General features: G+C 31.8%; 1 protein-coding gene across 2 annotated transcripts in view; it reads right to left on the bottom strand.

Moving 5' to 3' along the window:
- Positions 1-22,919, bottom strand: part of LOC130903578 (homeobox protein SIX3) — an 80,839-nt gene that overhangs the window by 19,905 nt on the left and 38,015 nt on the right. Inside the window, exon 2 of one of the 2 annotated variants that reach the window (XM_057815764.1) lies at positions 8,411-8,428. The exons of the other annotated variant lie outside the window; for it this stretch is intronic. Within the exon in view, the coding sequence (XP_057671747.1) occupies positions 8,411-8,428 (18 nt within the window). The remainder of the gene's footprint in view (positions 1-8,410; positions 8,429-22,919) is intronic. 2 annotated transcript variants of the gene reach the window in all.

Consider the following 22,919-nt stretch of genomic DNA (forward strand, 5'->3'; position numbering starts at 1 on the left):
ATACATAAAAATAACTAAATAAAGATACAAATAAAATAAAATTTCAATATACAGAAGAAAACCACAATGAGTGATAAAATTCTAGGTAATAATTAGTATTCCATAGCAAAAATTAAACCAGTATGCATCAATTAAATATTATTATTATTATTATTTACAGAGTAGAAGGCACTTTCCAGTAAATATGCCTTCAAATTATTGCGGGAAAAGATGATATCGATTTGATTTCAATTGGCAAGTGATTGTGCATTTTTTGCATTCTAAAATATTGAGTCCTTAACTAATTCTGAGCGTGGTGAAAGGCATATCGGAGATACGACTCAGTAAGGGCATAAAAAATGTTAAGGAGATGGATAAGTCCAAGCTCTTTGGAAACTGATCTCAGCGCAAAACAGGGGGAACTTAATTTTTTAAAGGCTGCAATGAATTTTTATATGATAAAACTTTGTTTTTAGACACGTTGAGACAGAGAAGACTAGAATCGCACCATGATTTAAGGGTGATTAGGTCACTAGATATGGTCCTATGTTTGCTCCAAGAGAAACTAGTATCGTCTGCAAATAAATAGACATATTTTACTACTGATGTCTAGATAGGCGATGTCGTTAATAAACAAACGAAACAAAATAGGGTCTAGTACTGAGCCTTGGAGCACTCCACATTCTATTGACTTGCAAGAAGACATCGTTGTATCAGCCCTTACAAGCTGACTTCTGTTGGTAAGGTATGACTTAAACCTCACGAGAGTTGTTCCCCTGAAACCGTAGTACCACAATTTGTTGATTGAAATTTTATGATTAACCCAATCGAAAGCTTTAGAAAAATTTATTGCAGTGGAGTGATGGCTGTTTAGGCTAGAGTAGACATTATTTAGTAGGGAGAATTTAAAACAAAAAGAAGTTGTGAAGAAAAAGTAACGGAGTTTAGGAAGTGATCGAAAAAGTTAAACATTCGTTTTTAAAAAATTTACACGAAATCCAGTAGAAAAATAGTTATATAATCGAGAGTATATATTAAGTCATAGACTAGCCCTTGGCTGCATTTAGTATTCAAATTAAGAGATGGTATCACATGACTGGTCCCCCGCCCTAATTGCCCTCTATAGATGCGATACTCTTTGTGCAGCGGTATGGGATATGGAAACACATCCATTATGAAACATGGCAGCTTTTGTTCGCGTTTTTTATCTACCACGCCCTAGAAAAGTGATACTGGTTCTAGATAATGTGATGTAGTACCCCTTATTTTTAGGACGAATGAGATATTTTATGAGGATGTTTGATGGATCTGCTAATATAGTAAAAAATATACTAATGGTATAAAGAAAGAAATTAACTGCTGTATAAATCAAAATTGTTTCATTGGAATAATATTTTTAGCAGAAAACAAATAATACCGTTTCTTTTATTGAATTCGTTGGTGTATAACGGTTATGTTGTATAAATATTATCTGAATACTGGATAGACACACTTTACTTTCAAAAATCTACCGCCCCCGTTTGTATCGAATTTCAAATTTTGTATTTTGGCAAATAGTTTTTAGGCGACGCCATCTGAAAGTTGTTCGTTCTGTATGTTGCGTTTTGAATGTTCCATGTAGTTAAAGTGACAGTTCCGTGTCTAATCACTTGAATATTGACAGTTGACAGTTTCACCTCGATGATTTTGCATAACCTTAAATTTTTAATTTTCTGAAATCATTTGTTTTGTCCGAAGTTTTATCTGAATTAATAAATAACAATGAATGATGATATATACCATTAAGTACATTATATTGTTCAATAAATAAAATGTTTATAATTGTCTATTGTTTATTTTCTTTCCTCAGTATAATTGAAAAAGTTTTGGATCTTATTAATTATTAAATACTACTTTGTACAACAAAACAAAGTAGCAATTTCAGTCCTTGGCATGCATACAAATAACTATTGTCGTGTATGAAAGTTAGTTACATGGAAAAGGTAAATTAAAAACAAAAAGAAATTTTCAAAAAAACAATTCAAACCCCTATTATTTTCCAAGAGCTCGGGAAAACGATTTTCTGAATAGTAAAATAATAAAATCAATTGCTTATACATAACATGGATACAATACAGATATACAAAAATGTACAAGAAGAAGTGACAAGGCAACTTCGGGAGTTATAACTACATTTACAGTATCTCCACCAAAGTTACAATAAATATTGTACATTTAGATGGCTACGATTGAATAAACTCGTACAATTTGAATATTCTTTAATAATTTATGTGCTAATACAAATATCGTAACAAGGTCTAGTGTCAGTAAGTTAGTAAAAAGGATAAATATTTTACTGAACTAGTTTCGTTAAATTTTTTCACTAATTTACTGACAGTAGATCTTGTTATGTGATTTCGGTTAGGATATAAATTATTATTGATATTAGACGTTTCTTGTTGACTTCTACGTCTATCACCATATCCTAATATCATTAAAATTCGTTCTTTTCCAGATAAACCATTGTGAGTTTCAAGAAACTTTAACAATAATAATTTATTGAAACGTCAAATTTGTTATTCATATCCACCTAAATAAATGTATTATATATAACTCAAATGTAGCTATAACTCTGAAATTATGGCATTTAGATATAGGAAACATAATATGGATTTCGATATACAGGGTGATCCATTTAAAATAACAAAGTTATTGTAATCATTGTGCATATTTCAAATTTGAGGGTAATTTATTCCTACTTGAAGAGGCTGATTGCGATATATCCAGTTTGTATCCCCCTCTTGAAATAAAATATGTGTTCGTTTCTACTTTTTCTTTTATCAACCTGTATCTCATGAACTAATAGGAGACAGCCTGCTACAAGCACGCTCTACATAGCTATTAAAATCAACATGGAATTCTCTCAATCGGTTATGACTTGCAATAAAGTTCTGAAAATGTGGCCTTCGTGTTCCGGATTAAAATAGACATTATCATCTTCCAATAAACTGACATGATGACAATGCAAGTCTGCCTCTAGTCCGGGTTTTGAGAAAAACAAACTTAGATCGCTGGCGCCATACTTCCTTCGCTGCAGAGCTACCAACATATGTGAAATGTCACTGTATCGTAGGTAAAATAAAACTACCCTGGTATTGGGTTACTGAATACACAAAACTGTGTTCTTTTCTATTATTTAAATAAACATACACTTAAAATGTTTTTGAATGGCTTTGAGAAAGTTTAAGGGGTTTGATTTTGTGCAAATATTTTAGGAGAATGTTAAATCTTTTGTAATGTAATACTTGACCTATACACGTCAAAATATCGGCTGGAATTGTGTACACAGTTGCTATTTGGGTATTTACGAATCAATTAGTACAAGTATTCGATCAAAAAAAATTGATTCAAATCTATATGCGTTTAGTTTTGAGTAAGCAATTCACAAAAATTCATCTATTCAACATGACTTCTAGATACCATTTCAGAAAACTACTGTAAGGTCCGGTTGCTTATTGTAGCATCATCCAACAAACTAAGTAATAGATTACGATAAAGCTTCGTGTCAATATAAAGTTCTGACAACATACCAGTTGTTATAAAAAAATACGATGAAATAGAACAACTGAAAAATGTATCTCTTTCAGAGTTGCCATATTTCACTCATGACTGAAAGTTATCAGCTGATTACTTCCTACTGACTTCATATATACAGTGTGTTCATAAAGTAACGTAACTTGATGATATTTCGAATCGGGTTAGGTTTCCTGAAACAATATTCTCATTTTTCGATAGTATATTAAGTAATAAATACAACTGTCAAAACGTACTTATTCAGATGAGTGAAATTTGTATAGAACTTTTCGAGATAAGTAAGATAGTGATCTCCTTTGGGGAAAATAATCAGAATATGGATTTTCACAACACGTTGTGGAGTAAATTCCACAAACGTTTCATTAAATTCAAAAAAGATGAAAATATTGTTTGTACAAACATAATTGAATTCCAGTTTATGGATACTAGTGATGGAAAAGGAAATGATATCAAAAACAACTTGCTACTCTTACAAAATTTAGACAATTAACAAAAAATGGAGCAGACAAAAAAATGAAGTGGCGTACATAACTAATAATAGTGTGTCATTATTCATAATTTGTATAAAACCGAAAATCCGACTAATGCAGTGATGAGAATGATTATTTTTCAAAATAAATCGGTAGAAATGAATACTAGATACCAGAAAATGCAGGGATCGTTGGTATACGTAAACTGTGAGTCTAAATGGACACAAAAAAGATTCCATGATGCCCCCTTAGCATTAATATGACATCTTAGATAACTTTGTCCAATTAAAAGTCACCAGTTGTATTTAGCAAGTGTTTAAATGTAGCAGTTGATTACCTTGTGTCATACCAGGTGTTTCCATCTATCTTAGTGGGAACTGTCTTGCCAGGTGACTTCACAGCTACACAGATCTAGACTTTCTGGTGATTTTGCTGATCCTATTTTGACTAGGGAATCAACCTCTGTCTTATTTCTGTCTCATTCTTTTAATTCAAACTAATAATAGTGTGTCCCACTATTGCAGTAACGAGTATGATTATTTTCCAAGAAAATAGATAAAAATGGATGCAAGATAGCAGAAAATGCAGTGATCGTTTGTATGCATGAACTGTGAGTCTACATGGACACCAAAAACATTTCGTGATGCCCATAGCATGAAGATGGCGTCTTGGATGACCATGTCCGATTAAGAGTCATCAGTATTTCGCGTTTAAACGGAGAAGACTCATCAATGTGTGTCTCATGCCAGGTTTTTCCACCTTTCCTCGTAGGGACTGTACTGACAAGAGACCCTCTGGTGATTTTTCTGATCCCGTTTACCAATTTTTTTATCACTTGCGCTTTAGCTAACACATTATCTAAGTTTTGTTTTTAATTTGAAAAAGTGTGACAGAAACTCAAAAAATATCAAGATCTTTCTATGGTGATAGTCTAATAACTGTTTACAGCTGGTATGGGTGATTCAAAAGTTGAAAATGCAGACTAGTCGGGATGTCCCTTAACCTCAGAAGCAGATAAGAATGTACAAAAGCGGACGGACTTTCTCGTTCAAATAGAAAATTCCTTTATCTGTGTTTTCACATTCACGTAGCTCACCAGATTTAGCACAATGCGACTTTTGGCCCTTCACAGAAATGGAAAATTGTTGAAAAAAAAATGTCTAAGATTTCAATGAACTGAAATCATCAACTTTAGACGTCTAACAAATTCCTTAAAGAATAATTCTGGAATAACATGAAAACTTTCCAAATTGGTTAGTATTTACTTAATTTAATCATTTTCTTCTGATCCTTTGACCTCTTCTTCTTCTTCCTCTTCTTCTTCTTTCTCTTTTCTTAAGACTTATTTCCATTTCTTGAGAAGTAGATGTCAAGCTTTCGTGCTATCACTTGAGAGGTCGGCCGGGAGGTCTCCTTGAAGTTGGTTTTCCATCCTTTACCCATTTAGCCCATCCATTTTTCATCGTTCTATCTACGTGGTCTCTCCAATATCGTCGCCTCGATCTCGTACTATATCCCGAATTTTCAGATCTTCTCTTACAGCTTCGCTTCCTATTTGATGTCTTGGGCTCACTCCTTGGATAGTTTTCAATGTATTCATTTTTGCTTCCCTCAACATGTTCTTCTTTTTTTTTCTTGCTCACTCGAATTTTTGGGGTTGTTGTTCACAGATAGTTTACATCTTGTAAGGTCATTTGCTATTACCATTGATGTTTTCTTTACAGATATCTGCATATTAAGGATTTCGGCTGTTGTTTGGAGCCGATATAGCAAAAACTGCAGGTCATCCTCATTATTGACTATCAAGATTGCATTATCTTTATTGATCTTCGTCCCAGCTTGTCTCCTACAGAAACTTCTTCCACGCTATTAATTATTTTATCCATAATAAAATTAAACAAGAATTTGATGATGCTGTTTTGACCATCAGTAGGTAGATTTTAGGTCGAGATAAATTTTTGAATAGTTGTTTGTATTCCTCCGTGCTTAATCATTTCTTTAACTATTTGTTCAGAGCCAAGAGCCTTTCTATTTTTCTATTTTGCTAGTCCCTCTTCGTGTTATCTTCTTCTAAAAGTTTTTCTTTGTTTTAATCTTTTCCTTTTGCTTTATATAGGTCGTGTTTCATGTTGGAACAGAAATTTTCCCAGTATGTCTTCTTTAGTTCTTTTATGGCATCATTCACTTTGTTTCTAGTCACTTCATATTTTTCGTATTCCTCTATTGTTCTTATATATTTGATGTATGTTTTTACTTTGTCTGCGAACCATTCTTTAAAGCTTTCAGTTCAACGTATTCTTGTTATAATAATAATTATATAATAGTTGAATTAGCTTAAGATATTAATCAACAATACAAATCCGCACGTGCATTCCCAAAATCCATTTTAGTTATAAATGATCCACTATTATTTGCTTATCTTTTACCTACATTATACATTCCATGTATTTAAATCACACGTTTTCCGAGTAATTAATTAATTAGCACATAAATATAGGGATGGTAAATAAATATATTGTTTTATTCTAGTAGCTATTTCAAATAAAATAATTATATAGTCGAATACCCTATGGAGAATTTAGAAAGAAAATAGTGTTGAGGCAACAAAAATAACCATAAAATTAAAAATTACTATTGGAAACAGCATTATATATAACACCATAAAACATTGAATTGTTTAAACACACATTTATTTCAATGCGCCAGTTAAATAAATTAAATTTACCTTTTACATTGTTCGAAAATTTATTGACGACTCTGTATCATTAAACAGAATAATTCTGCCACAAACACAATTACTGTTCAAGGAATTAATATTCTACTCAAACTAAAATATCAGGCAATTACATACAACTCAATTACGCATTCTGTATAATAATTATCAGTCTGCTTTGTTATTAACGCCTACCGAGGTATCTAGCTGAAGTATGAAGACTATTTGCATTGACAGCAAAAACTAACTTAACAGTGATTAAATGCTATTTTGTCCAAAACATTCATTTGAAAATGATTTTAATTGTTCTACCAAGCAATTCTGGATTTGTATTAGGATAATTACATCACATAGTTTTGTATGTTATATTGGCGATATTAGTTTTCGAACAGCATCGATGTTTTCTGGCACAAGCCGATTTTGGACGACCTTCACGAAATTTATCCTGTAGCGAACACGTTATTCACATCAGTGTTGCCATATCTCAAAACTTGAGCAGCGAATTTTAATTAAAGTTGATTATTTTCACTTTCATTTGTTATTTTTTGGTCGATATCCTATGTAATTTCCCTCCAATTTAAGTTAATGGGCTTATTTAAAAAAAAGCTTGCCGACTATGTATAAACCGACAGAGTGACTAGACAGATCATCATCTATCCAAGTAAACAAATATAGTTAATTAAATCAAACGTTGTCTAACCTCCAATATTAATCAGACTTTATAAAATGATTTAAAGCTGTTTACCTGTCGATAACTAGGAAATGTGATAGCGATAATAATTTTTTTGTCTATACTGAGTACATAAAAACGTGTGATCGTCTCAACAAGAGCTGAAATAATGAATGCATATGAATTATTGAATCAATAGATAACATATAGGTACGTATAAGTGAAATGGTAATGAAGAGTTAAGACGATATTTGTACTTGTCAGCAGGTTCTTGGCCTTTTTATTGATTTAAAAATTGCATATTCATGAGAAATAAAAGAAGAAATCGTTAAATTGACCAAACGAGTGAACCAAATAAATTATGATGACGGGGTTTTTTATGTTTTAATTTTTCTATTTCTACTTGCAGTACTGTGAAAAGTATCGAATTATTCAGACTACAAAAATAATAAATTGAATTTTTACCAAAGAAAACGTGCCTCTGGAAGCGTCTCGATTCTCCAAGTAAGAATAGGTCGACTTTCCTATCCATGCAAAATAATATTTCGATTAATGAAATATACAGTATTGGAAAAATAAGATGGTGTAATTTCGTTATAAGCAAATCACTTCTAATTCAACAGTGTAAATTGCAATCGATCGTCGCGATAAACTATGACAAACGTCCCAGTTCCACGGTATTTCCATTCCGATCTTTGATGACTACTAATTAGAATCGACATCGATCGGAGTTGAAACAAGAATGGGCAGTTTTACAAAGAGATCTCGTAGAAACATTTTGTTACGGTTACTTTAAAGTAATAACTAATTTTTGAATGTAAATGCGTTGGACTCCTTTTGGAATTTATCAGGAAATATGAATTGAATTTCCTGTAAACGTTCGGAAGATTTGATTCTTCACGTGATGCTATCAAATCACCTGACTCAATACCCTTAAAGTTTTCTTTAGTGTTTACTTAATGAAAATTTGTAGTTATTTGTATCTTTGATATTATAATAACTTACCCTGTATAAGGTCTTCCCCTAAAACAAAAATAAAATAATGAGAATGTTAATTTTTGATGTAGTAAATTTGAAAAATAAAATATAGGATGGAGACCTAAAATTTCCCGTATTTTACGGGAAATAATCTGATATAAAGTTCAATTACCAACCAACAACTTCAAAATAATAGAGAGCACACGCTACTAGTGATGCAGTGAACTTAGTTAACAATGCTACCAACCTGAATCATATGGAATCCTCTAGAAAATTTTCTATGAAAACACTTTGTGGGGGCTTCATATAAAACGAGAGTAACAAAAACCTCGTCTTGTTATAGACAATTTCCGAAAATCAAGTCTCGGTCGCGTGTCTTTACCATTTTGGAAAGACGAGAAAAATTCTACACTCCATCGATATAATCAAAGTATAAATTTTAATAATAATAATAATAATAATAATATTTTCGTGAAATTTTTTAACAATTAACCTCATTAATCTTTTCCATGTACTAGTTTTTCAGTTGTTCTAAATTATTTTCTCGATTTATAACATTTTTGGAACGAGCACACAAGATAACTACGGAAAATAAACGTTATTTCTAAAGCTTAACTCTTTCAAAAATTAACATACACCACGTGTACATTTTCCCGTCGTTTGTATACCAAACCGAACGGATACTGTAGGTAATACAACAATCCCTTGTTATTTTTCCCAAGTAAGAACACAGATCAAGATTGACAGTTAATTCTTTGCAAAATCCCTACAATCTGATTAAAGATACTACCCTCGACTATATAGGAAAATCAATTGGAAAAAATCACAACCGTTTCCAGCGATTTTAGAAATCGACGCATTCTGAATATTTGTTAAACTACGAAAGGCATTGCATTTTGTCAACACACTGTATTAATTGTTGTTCAGTGTATTGCAGTAAATCAAAGAATGTGTGAGTCAATTCCAAAAGAAATAGGCATTTCAATAAGCACTTATCTCACCAACTTTATCGTCATGTCGTACAAATCAAAATCTGGTTTCTTATTTCTTTTAATTTGGTCTGCATAGATGCTGGTGTTATTTTAAGACAATGGTTTTAATAATCAAATTCAAATTATTGTGTATACGATGGTTATTGACATTATTATTTGTCTTGACAACACTGTGTGTTTTTGACAGTCACTGACATTTAATGTGAACATAACCTCAACCACATTTTGTCATTTGAGTATGATGTACGCACCTAATCGAAAAGTACAGCCTCCAGACAGTCTTGAATATCCTTATCAGGACAAAGTGCATCGAAGAACTGAAATTATCGAAGCGGTGCTTGAACTGTTCACAAATGATGTTCATGTGACATGCCAAGACATCTGACTGATTGGTGAATTGGAATATGAAATATTGGAGGAGGTAAAAGCAAATCAAAGGAAACGTGTCAGTAGTTTCCTTGATATTATTAGTCATCTGGCATCAATGTTATTAGAGGCGGTCAATTCTGAATACATTTGTTTACAAAAGTCATTGGAGAAATTCGGATGAAGTCAAAGAGACGTATCATACTTCATCAGATCAGTTTCAGATCTCACATTGTTGGTAAAATAATTGATTTAGAAGCCAATTATTTATTTTTTGTCCCGTACATCAGAAATAACCTGCATGGTGATCAGACGAAGCCGTTTTTACATTAAAAATTGGAGGAAAGTGTCCTAAAATAAGTTTAAACTCAAGAAAAACTATTTCAAAACCTCTCCAAAACCAGAAATATTGAAATTTTAACTTTAATAAATGGGGAGGCAAGTTTAGATTAATCTTTCTACATTTCAGTGTAGGTATATCAAAAACTGTTGATAAATAAATTAATAAATTGATTTCGGAGCTTATTGTCCTTCAACCAACCGTTAGTTACAGCCTTGTTTCGAATCTCGAATAAATACACCCTTGTGTCACTTTTAGATGGAAAATTCCGGGAACTGTTATCATATCCTAATGGACGGGTATCCCACTAACAAGCGCCAGACTTGAAGCCGGGATTATTCTAAGCCTGTGGAAACTGTATGTGAGAGTTTCTAAATCATTCGGGTCGAATAGAGAGAATATTTCCAAGGAAAGCTTCGAGCGTTGAATATGGAGTGGATTTAGTCAACTTTACTCTCAGATTATCAGAAGTATTTTTGATATATTGATATAGACCTATATAAGTAGTTTTGGAAAGCGTAGTGACTAATTTTTATAAAAATGCTTATTTAAAATGAATATGACATATCCAAAAATATACAATATCGAAGATTTTGGCATCCATAATAAAACAAGAATAAGTATACGATAATTGTAAAAGAACTTATGATGAAATTATTAAAACTAATGTTCGGAAGATTGAAGATGTGTGTGGGACTCAATTAACAACGAAAAATTCAATATAATATCATGGGCAAAAGAAACAGTATGGTCCCAGCTGCATTAAATACTAAATATGGTTTCGAAAGAATAAAGAAATTTACGTATCTGGACTCAATCATTACTGTAAGAAATAAATTAGATACGGAGATATAAGCTACGATATATGCTGGCAATCATTGCTATTTTTTAGAGACTTGCCATCACTCAAAATCAAAATCAAAGAAAAATATGTGGACCAATAAAAGATGAAGATATTTGGATAAGTGTATCGGTCATCTGGAGCAAATGCATGAAGAAAGATAAATAAAGAAGTTTTATAAAAGAAGAGTAGACCAAAGAGAGGAATTGGAGGCATCAGGAATAAGACCTAAAAAGAATGAAAGTTAAAAATCAGAAATAAAGACAAAGGAAGTGGAGCTGTTTAATAAAACAGGTCAAAGTTCTTCATTAACTGTAGAGCTGAGTAGTAAGTAAGTTTAGAGACTTTCTGCAGAAGAGGATTTAACTAAAAATCGCTCTAGAGAAAGCCTTCGACGTTATGCAAAGATTTGCAATGATATTATGATATTGTTGATACGAAAAAGTTTCCTCCTTATAAAGTAACGCTGGTATGAGAATTATCATGAACGTAGATGGGAATTTTGTGAAAAGATAGAGCTACTCTGTACACTTCTAGTTGACTAAAAATAAATATTTATGTTTCTATATTGATTTTAGGTCTCTTCTGCTTTGAAATTAGTTTTTTGTTTTCAATAAAGATAAAAATTTGACGTTCTGATTACTTTCGGTGCTTAAAGCCGCTTGACATGATGCAATAAAACGTGTAATGCATTGCAAGACGCAATGTTTCTTCCTCAAAAACATGTGCAAATGAGGTTATGTTTCATGCCCTTGCAACATTATCGATTTGGTGCCATTTTCATTGCGTGCAAGTTGCCATTATAGGGAGAAGTCTAGTAGCTTTTCGCGTAACAACCAACTTGTCCATCAGGCTCCAAAAGCAGCTGCAGATATCGTTATTGTCAGTTATTCACTTCAAAAATATGTATGTCATCTACCAAATTGTTCGTAGTTGAGTGAACCATTTCTAAAAATTTTCTTTTTCGTGTATTATATTCAGAATTTTTGAATAAATAAATATTTATATTATACAGATAAAATAGTTGAAGACTAATGATAAATTTCTTCAAGAAAACAAAAGATTGTCTAGTTGTAATGTTGAGTACATCTCTGTATCCTTCAGAATCTAAGCGTCTAAATCAAACAAACGTTTTATTGAATTTCCCGAATAGACCATTGTTTCCAGAAATATCTTAACGACAAGTTTGTTTCGGGAAGTAATTTCTTTCTAGTACCAAAACAAACAGTAGTGTGTATGTCCTCTTTTCTCGTCTAATATGAAATCAAGAGTGCTTTGTTTATCTAACCATCTCAGTCCTTATAAAAGAATTGGGAAATTATCTTTGACACATCACAAACAAAAATGAGAATTGTTCATCGTACCATGGAAATTATATAAAAATTACGGTTTAAATTACCTCAATTTCTTATTTCTTAGACCTTTTGATATATTAATGCATCTAAATGTTCTTGATTTTAGGTCTCCTCTGTTTTTTTTTTGATAATTTTTAAATGAAAGACTAATTTTGACGTTTCGACTTTTCTTTAAATCAAAATATAATATTGACACTGACAATTTGTTTATTTATATTGATCTATAGATCACCTTCATCATGAGTATCAAAATAAGCATAAAATCAACTTAGAACTTTGTTCCAATAAGAAAAATTAATGTTTCTTTGGTTTCCACATCTCAAATATATTAGAATTTACAAAATAGAGCTATAAATTTTACTCAAATTATTTGGATCGCTTATAGCTTTTTCGTTCTTATGAATGTGAACCATTTCTAAAAATTCCCTTTTTCGTGTATTAGATTTCGTTTCAAGAATTTTTGAATCCTTTTCTGGCAAACGCGTTGTGACCGTTTTCGGTCTTTGAGCGTAGCATTTACACTTCAAATTACTAACACAACAGTGTAAATTGATATAAAGTATTGTTTAGAAATAATACGCGAAGGTAGGTAGTCTATAATTATAGAATAATTACGAGGGTGGTTGAAAAAATATCGAGTTTGATGATAATAAGAATACGATCACATATAACCAATTAAACCGTTCCAAACGCCTTCGCAACAGTCATTATTCTACTGTTCCTATTTTGATTGATACTTCGGAAACATACCATTCATAACTAAGTTTTTTAAAAGTTGAGATTAACAGGTATTCTTGAACATATAAATGCTTGTTACTACATGTTTCACAGCATTATTTTCACTCCCAGATTTTTTGCATCAACTCCCTGTTGATTTTATGTTTACTTATTACTTTGACAAGTTGTTTTCCGTTGTAGTTCTGATATAGAACTGTGGTTCTTATCGTTCAGATTTCGTACCTCATCGTTTTCTTATTTCATACATCCATAATAATATTGATCTTCCTCTTTTTGTGTTCTCCTGTGGGATCCCCTTCATTTTTTTCTTGACAATCTCTCTTTCCCGATCCTTCACACGTACCAGTACCAAATTAAGCGCTTTTCCTCAATATGTTCTATAATTGCTTCTTTTAGTCAAATATGATCGTTTATTAAGTCATTTCTGACCTGATCTAACCTCAAAATTCTATTTGCTCTTCTTGAAGCATCTATTTTCGTGGCTTCTCTTTTTTCTTCTCACTTTTCAATGTTTTTCTTATTCTTATTTTGTTTATTCTATATATTATTTCTGTATCCTCTATTCCTTCTCCATAAAAACTAACTCCTAGATATTCATAGTTCCCACATCTCGCTATAGTTTCGTTGTTTTCTAGGTCTATGTCGGTTGTATCCTATACATAAATACTGTATATTTTCTACGTTCATCTGGAGTCTCCATTTTCCGTATTTTTTCTTTATTTCGCTTGTAGTCATCTCTGTCTTTTGCATTTTATCATCTGCTAAGTGAAAGGTGTGTAACCAAGTGTCATTGTCGATTTGGATCCCCATTCTTTTGCGTTCACTCTTCCAAGTTGTTAGTTTTTGAAACATATATTTTCAAGTGTTGGGAAAAGCCGAAAATAGAGGATAATAAAAAATGATAAAAAATAGAATCAGCACTCATGGAAACTACGCAAGAATGTCTAGAGCAGAAGCAAAAACGCAAGGGAAAGGATTGTTTTCACGAAATATGTAAACCGATGCTAGAGAAGAAAAGGCTTAAACTAATGAACAGATAGCAACAAAAGAAAATATTGTAGTGTTGTTTTTCTAAATGTTTATGAATATTATGAACGAAATTTTGATTTCTATGAACCTTGTCATCACGTCGGTTCAACTAGGTTCATATTGGCTTTTTATAACCTTCGTGGTTAATAACCACCACAATATGAAGAAGCTAGGAGACAGGCTAAAGCAAATAATACTTGGAGGATCAACTAGAAGCAATAGAAACTATGTGGCTATGGGAATAAAAGACAAACACGAACTGATTCACAACAAACAAGTCGGTGAATATCAAGTGTGATTTAGGGAAGAACGTAAATATAATGGATCATGAAGAAAACGAACTTGGGTTGGGACATGTATACAGAATAAATGCGAACATAATGGCCAAGAAAGCACAAATGGAAAGAGAGAGGGTATAAGAAGGAGAAAAAAGGAGTATAAAGATTCGAGAAGAAAGAGATTAAAAAAAGAACTGAACAGAGTTGGAAAAATTCTAACTATGATTAAGTCTGAAATACTTTGCAATTGTAAATTTAGCCATGGGTCTCGTTCTTGGGGGTGTTTCAATTAAAAAACAAATAAAGCTATTGACGTTTCGACCTATTTCGATCTTTATCAAAATATATTTTGATAATACACAAATACGTGGATCCAGTGCTGCTTGTACATTAGACAGAAGTTTTATTATAAGTAGTACGTTTATACTGAGTACTTGTTACGTAAGTGAATTAAATTTTTTAATGTAATAGCATATATTACAGGATGATTAAATTAATATCTATAATTTTTATCCACTTACGTACAGCAATCTTTCAATTTTGCAATGTGGAAATTATTAAATTTGATATTATTAGATGTTATATTCATAAAAGAGATCCAAATTATCAAACACCAAAAATTACATTTATCAACAACTTATTGAATAGTAAATGTGTTTCTTATATCCATATTGTGCAGCATTTTCAAAACTAGAATTGTCATCAAGAATAAAAATCCATTTTCTTTTTAGTCCAAATTTAGGAAATTATTTTATGACAAAATTAAATTCACAAAATCCTTTTTTGTCTAAACTAAATTCGGAAAAAGGAATTTCTGTCCAAATTATTTTCGGACAATTGTACAAGTAGTATTTTACAATGTAGTATTTTCTAATTTGACAGTATAAATTAAGATGCTGAAAGCTTTGTCCGCGAGTTTTACTATAGCAAAAAAATTACCAGATATCACATAATTTTTATAAATTACCTACCTGATAATCTTGTTTAAATTGTATTAAATAATAATCTTATTTCAAAATTTCGATGTAATTAACTAGGAACCGTCAAAAGCCCGTAGAATCTTGCATGTTCAATAGGTTTAGCAGTCTTGGTATAAAGTGTAAACAAAAACGGCGAGAACCAGCGACAAAAAACTAGCGAACCTCATTGCCTTCTGCATTTACAAACACAATATTATCACAAAAGTATAAGTCGATAAAGTCGGTGTAAAGGTGAAGAGCTTAGAAGTGGAGGGAAGGTGTTCGCAAAGTCGAAACTGTTTGCTAAAAGCTCGCGCCCACCCTCGGTAGGAAGCTTTATTGAAAACAGCGGCTCCCAAAATGTTTCAGAAAGACACAATTAGATAAATAGATCATAACAAAACGATATATACTTATATCTAGTTGTAAGTTTTAAAATTTTTTATAGATTCGTCGGTTGTTGTAAAAATTTTGATTGTTTTTGTTTTCCGTTTGTAAAGAAATTTGCTTCTCAAAGAATTTTCAAATTTTACGATTTTCTCAAGCCTTGATGATATATTTATCTATTATCCAAATCTTCAGATGTTTGTCCGATGTAAACAGCATCACTTGTGTATATAGTATAATATGTAGATTTTTCCTTTTGTTGTTTAGTACCGCTGTTAAACTTCGAAGCCGAGCTGCCAATCAACATGAGCAAATGGTAAGAGGGGAATAAGTAGTATTTATTCAGTATTCAGACCGATTTTAGTATCAGTTCATTTATTGAATATACGAAATCTAAAATCTGTACATCGCAGAACAGAAATGTTATATTTCCACAAAGAAACTTTCGGCTTACAAAAAAGGGGATAAAAACCATAGAATAGATATTTTCCTTGCGCGAATTTATAATTTCCGTTCCCACAAAACTAGGACAACCAGGTTTGTATACTTGACGTCAAAATGATTGTCATATTTTCGAAAATCAACTGAAAAAATTTTTATATTGAAAGCTACAATTTACAATCAAATATTAGATGAAACAAAGTCTATTTCCAAAATTCATTCAACGACTCATCAGCTACGCAATGGATTTTAATGCATAATTTTTCACAGAAGGCATCACGATTTTTTTGGATACACTCACATTCGAACCATTATCAGTATGTGGTGCAGCGAAAATAAACAGTTTATCATCGGTCTTTGAAGACGGTAACTTGTATATCGAAACATGTGCCAGGCAATGTAATTGTCGATATTGATCTAATGGAATTAATAAATAGTGTTTTCAGTATAAATATCTAAAAATTCCAACTTAATGAAAGCAGTGTTGTTGTTAAAGTTGTTTTTGCATGAACATAGAAATTTCCTATTCTGTATAAGATATACGAGGGAAGTCCAAAAGATATTCCAGATGACTACAGTCGAAATTTCAACCGAATTGAACTAAAAAATGTTTGGATGCTGTATAATTTGACTCTTCTCTATCGATAGCAAACGTTAAAAATTGATTTAATGAGTTTCAACTTGGTTGCACGTCGGTTTTGATGAACCATGTGCAGGTGCCCCGAAAACAGACACCGCAGCGAATAAAGAGACAAATATCCTCGATCTCAGATTGACAAACCAGTAAACATTTCGAAAAATTGCGTTGGTTATAACCTGTTTGAAATTTAGGGTATGAGAAATATTTCGGCACAATAGGTTTCGCGATACTGCTTCAGAGCAGAGTTTGACGCGCAATCCGAAGGAGTTTTTGCTTCGTTTTGTGACAGTTAACAAAATATGGATCCACTGGTACCCACCAGAGGTTAGTAAACAGTCGAAATAATAGACTTTGGTCGGCAAAGATGACAGAAAGGTTCTGGCCATTTGTTTTCTGGGATTCATACGAAGATGATTTACATATAGTAACTAGAGAAGGGTAAACTGATCACTATGCCTAATAATTAGGTCGATTCGCCACCGAATTTGAAAAAAAAAGTCCTATTCTAACGGATATAGTTTTTTATATTCCTACCAAGAACCCACCGGTTCACATCTCCGCCCTCGTCGCCGTCAAATTAGTGGGGTTGGGCTTCGAATTGGTGCTTTACAAATTAGGCCACGTCCAAACTCACCGGGTAAAAATGTGAGGAGGTCAACGTCGCCACAGAGTCCTACTTTGCAACCTCGGGTATCCTCAGATAAGTTAAAGAAGCTAGACGATCGATTGGTCAAATTTATCGAAGTAAAAAATTTAATTAAAACATTAATCGAATTTTTTCCTGAATTTTACTGTACTGTTTATTATTTCAAAGGTTTCGTTCGCATTAGGAACATGTTTAAAAGTAATGTAATAGAAATAATTGAATGTATACGAATGCAATTTAATCTTTTCGATGAAACAGTTTATTTTAATCGGGAATCTTTTTACCTTCCCCTTTCACTAGTTATTTCTAAACAATAGTTGTTTGCAGAGACATTCTATAAGCAAAGTCACAACAAAACATTTTCATTACATTTTTCGCTAAAAATTTCATTCGTGCTGAGTAAAAACATATTTTTCCTGTCGTTCAACACCTATTGAAAAATCCCCCAACGTATTTTGCCCAGTTATAAACGTCACGTTCGATTAGGGCTTCTATCCAAACAAATCCGTCAAGTTTGCCATTCATTGTGGCGAGACCGTCTGAAAGGTGGACATGTCAAAACCAACATATATCCGCGTAACCGCCTATAAATGGACTAAAATTTAATCTTCTACTTTGAATTCATGGAAATTACTGTTCCACTCTCCCACATAATTTTCACGACTCTATCCGATACCGAAGCGTCCATTTTCATCGAATCGATTATTCATCGTAATTACTCATTTCTTCAAAACAAGTATGTAATGAAGGTTAGCAAACCCAATTTGATGTTTGAAAATGTGTTTTTACTTAGTGAAAATAGTATATTCATTCCTGGCAAGTCGATTCGTTTCAACACTTTCGGAGTACTGGCAGTGGACGAAGTTGAAGACGAAAGAATCGATTCTAAAAGACTTTTTGATGTTTCCAAAATAGCCGCAGATGAATTTTGTCAAATTACCATGATACAAAATTTATTTATTCCCATGTTCCCATTCCCATTTTTATTATTTAAAAAAGCGTGTCTCTTGTAAACTTACGAGAAGTTTTGTATATTTTCAACTCTAAGTTTCTAGAAACTTTGTTTGGTAACGGTTAATTTTACTGAAACAGCCGAACTAAAATCTCAAATTTTATCATAATTTTGTGCCCCTGTAAAGTTAATGGTAACCTGGAATTTGAACCAAAAATGCAATTTTCTATATAAACATACCTTTACCAGTAAATATTTTTCATCAGGTGCATCTACTAGAAATAATTTTTTCATGAATTAAAGTTTTTAACTATGTTGGAACGTATTTTACTGAATTTGTTTGAAAAAATTTATGTATTTTCATCAACCCTTAACACAACTGTAAGCTCTGTTTAATCCCGGCATCAAAGAGAATGAAAATAATATACGAGGTCAGGCTATTAAATACGCTACACACCTTTCCACTCGTTTTTTCCAATGATCGAAGCAGTGCTGGAAGTCTTCTTTTGTGAGTGCCTTTGGGAGCTCTGCCGTTTTTTGCTTTACCGCTTCCATCGACTCAAATCGGTTCCCTTTCAAAGCAGATCTCTTTTTAGTCTTTCTAAACTCTAAATCTGGGCAGACCTGTTGACGCAAGAGCTTTTGGTCAGTTTGATTTTTTGGCATCAACTTCGCACAGACTTTTGTCATGTGTAATTCCTCGTGTAATATTTTTCATTATCCGGATGCTCATTCGACGATCTGCACGCACAATTTGGTTGATTTTGGTCACTGTTTTCTGTGTTGAAACGGTTACAGGGTGACCTGGGCGCTGGTTATCTTCAATGCACTCTCAGCTCTCATTAAAGCGCTTACACCAGTCAAAAACACACGCACGAGTTAGAGATTTGTCTCCATACGCCACTTGCAATAATTTATAACACTCAGCCGGAGTTTTTTTTAATTTAACGAGAAATTTGAGATTGATACGTTGCTCCTGTTTTTCATCACACGTGGTTTTCGACACGAAAAAACAAGTTCGTTTCAAATCGCTACTATTTTGGGACATGCATAGACAAAATATCTAGATACCCAACGCACTAATCGTTTTTCTCTAGACGCGCAGTCTCGTCATTTAATAGACAGTCCTCGTATATATAATCCCCCTTTCTGAGTGTCGGGTGTGTTGCTTTTTTATTCTTGTTTCAATATTTTTTTCCATTTCTCTAGCTTCCAAATTTGTCGGTCTACTGTTCTCCAAACCATTTTCAATCAAAGGTTCTACATTCTAGTCCTCTCTTATCGTTGCGTTTCTTACTGATCTTTTCTGAAGACACCTTTGACTCTGCGAAACTACTTCAATTCAGTTGCTTGAATTTTGGTTTCGAGTGAGTTTGTATAAGGACACGTCGAAATATTGATTTATAAACGTCCATTTTGGTGTTTTATGTTATTTCAGTTCTTTCCAGAAAATTTCTGTTCAACGCATTAAGTTTAATGCTTTCATTCACCTCAGCTTCTCGATTTCATCGCTCCACGCATATATATTTGAAACTTTTCACTTGTTCCAGTTGTATTCCATCTATTTCAATTTCATTACCATTAAAAATAATAATGTGGCAGTATGAAATCACAACATGCCTCAATTAAAATGTCAATACCTATCGGTTGTGGTTTCTTTTATCTTCATCAAACCCTTGAATTTGATATCAGACTGGTTTTTTCCGGCAATTTGTTAAGCAACCATCATACCATAAATAATAGATGCACGTGAAAAAGTAAGACAAATTTTCTACGACCAATGGCGTACGTAGAATCCAAGTAAAATTGATAATTTCTGATTTTTATAGTATATAAAAATATGTAAGTACCACTTGCTATTCTATATGAAGTGATTCAGATGCATCATTCTTTCATTACAGACTCGTAATTTCTAAATCATCTAAAATTGAGTCACTAGTACTGAAAGAACTGTAAAAATATGAGGCATGCTCTATAAAGGGATAGAAGGTACCACTAAACTTTTCTAAAAGACTAGAAAGTATTATTAGTATTCTATAAAAAGTTAGAAAGTGAATTATGATTATCCAAAAAGCTAGAATGTAACATCGCGGTTTTCTAAAACTCTAGAAAGTAAATTATGCTCTATAAATCGATAGAAAGTAGTACTATGCTTCTTTAAAAGGCTAGAAAGTATTTTTAGTATTCTATAAAAAGTTGGAAAAGTGAATTATGATTATCCAAAAAGCTAGAATGTAACATCGCGGTTTTCTAAAACTCTAGAAAGTAAATTATGCTCTATAAATCGATAGAAAGTAGTACTATGCTTCTCTAAAAGGCTAGAAAGTATTTTTAGTATTCTATAAAAAGTTGGAAAAGTGAATTATGATTATCCAAAAAGCTAGAATGTAACATCGCGGTTTTCTAAAACTCTAGAAAGTAAATTATGCTCTATAAATCGATAGAAAGTAGTACTATGCTTCTCTAAAAGGCTAGAAAGTATTTTTAGTATTCTATAAAAAGTTGGAAAAGTGAATTATGATTATCCAAAAAGCTAGAATGTAACATCGCGGTTTTCTAAAACTCTAGAAAGTAAATTATGCTCTATAAATCGATAGAAAGTAGTACTATGCTTCTCTAAAAGGCTAGAAAGTATTTTTAGTATTCTATAAAAAGTTGGAAAAGTGAATTATGATTATCCAAAAAGCTAGAATGTAACATCGCGGTTTTCTAAAACTCTAGAAAGTAAATTATGCTCTATAAATCGATAGAAAGTAGTACTATGCTTCTCTAAAAGGCTAGAAAGTATTTTTAGTATTCTATAAAAAGTTGGAAAAGTGAATTATGATTATCCAAAAAGCTAGAATGTAACATCGCGGTTTTCTAAAACTCTAGAAAGTAAATTATGCTCTATAAATCGATAGAAAGTAGTACTATGCTTCTCTAAAAGGCTAGAAAGTATTTTTAGTATTCTATAAAAAGTTGGAAAAGTGAATTATGATTATCCAAAAAGCTAGAATGTAACATCGCGGTTTTCTAAAACTCTAGAAAGTAAATTATGCTCTATAAATCGATAGAAAGTAGTACTATGCTTCTCTAAAAGGCTAGAAAGTATTTTTAGTATTCTATAAAAAGTTGGAAAAGTGAATTATGATTATCCAAAAAGCTAGAATGTAACATCGCGGTTTTCTAAAACTCTAGAAAGTAAATTATGCTCTATAAATCGATAGAAAGTAGTACTATGCTTCTCTAAAAGGCTAGAAAGTATTTTTAGTATTCTATAAAAAGTTGGAAAAGTGAATTATGATTATCCAAAAAGCTAGAATGTAACATCGCGGTTTTCTAAAACTCTAGAAAGTAAATTATGCTCTATAAATCGATAGAAAGTAGTACTATGCTTCTCTAAAAGGCTAGAAAGTATTTTTAGTATTCTATAAAAAGTTGGAAAAGTGAATTATGATTATCCAAAAAGCTAGAATGTAACATCGCGGTTTTCTAAAACTCTAGAAAGTAAATTATGCTCTATAAATCGATAGAAAGTAGTACTATGCTTCTCTAAAAGGCTAGAAAGTATTTTTAGTATTCTATAAAAAGTTGGAAAAGTGAATTATGATTATCCAAAAAGCTAGAATGTAACATCGCGGTTTTCTAAAACTCTAGAAAGTAAATTATGCTCTATAAATCGATAGAAAGTAGTACTATGCTTCTCTAAAAGGCTAGAAAGTATTTTTAGTATTCTATAAAAAGTTGGAAAAGTGAATTATGATTATCCAAAAAGCTAGAATGTAACATCGCGGTTTTCTAAAACTCTAGAAAGTAAATTATGCTCTATAAATCGATAGAAAGTAGTACTATGCTTCTCTAAAAGGCTAGAAAGTATTTTTAGTATTCTATAAAAAGTTGGAAAAGTGAATTATGATTATCCAAAAAGCTAGAATGTAACATCGCGGTTTTCTAAAACTCTAGAAAGTAAATTATGCTCTATAAATCGATAGAAAGTAGTACTATGCTTCTCTAAAAGGCTAGAAAGTATTTTTAGTATTCTATAAAAAGTTGGAAAAGTGAATTATGATTATCCAAAAAGCTAGAATGTAACATCGCGGTTTTCTAAAACTCTAGAAAGTAAATTATGCTCTATAAATCGATAGAAAGTAGTACTATGCTTCTCTAAAAGGCTAGAAAGTATTTTTAGTATTCTATAAAAAGTTGGAAAAGTGAATTATGATTATCCAAAAAGCTAGAATGTAACATCGCGGTTTTCTAAAACTCTAGAAAGTAAATTATGCTCTATAAATCGATAGAAAGTAGTACTATGCTTCTTTAAAAGGCTAGAAAGTATTATCAGTATTTTAATTTAATTTTATTAGATAAGTAGCATGATGATTTTATTAGAAATAAATAGTAATATGAGAGTTTTCTAAAATTATAGAAGTAGAATTACGATTTATAAAAGGCTAGAAAGTCAAATTATGATCTATAAGTGGTAGAAAGTACAAGTTTTTCTAAAAGCTTATAAAGTAGCATTGTGATCTATAAATCACCATTAATATTTTCTAAAAGGCTATAAAGTATCATTATAATTCTCTATAATGC

This window comes from Diorhabda carinulata, chromosome 2, assembly GCF_026250575.1.
Source record: "Diorhabda carinulata isolate Delta chromosome 2, icDioCari1.1, whole genome shotgun sequence".
In the NCBI taxonomy this organism is placed as follows: domain Eukaryota; kingdom Metazoa; phylum Arthropoda; class Insecta; order Coleoptera; family Chrysomelidae; genus Diorhabda; species Diorhabda carinulata.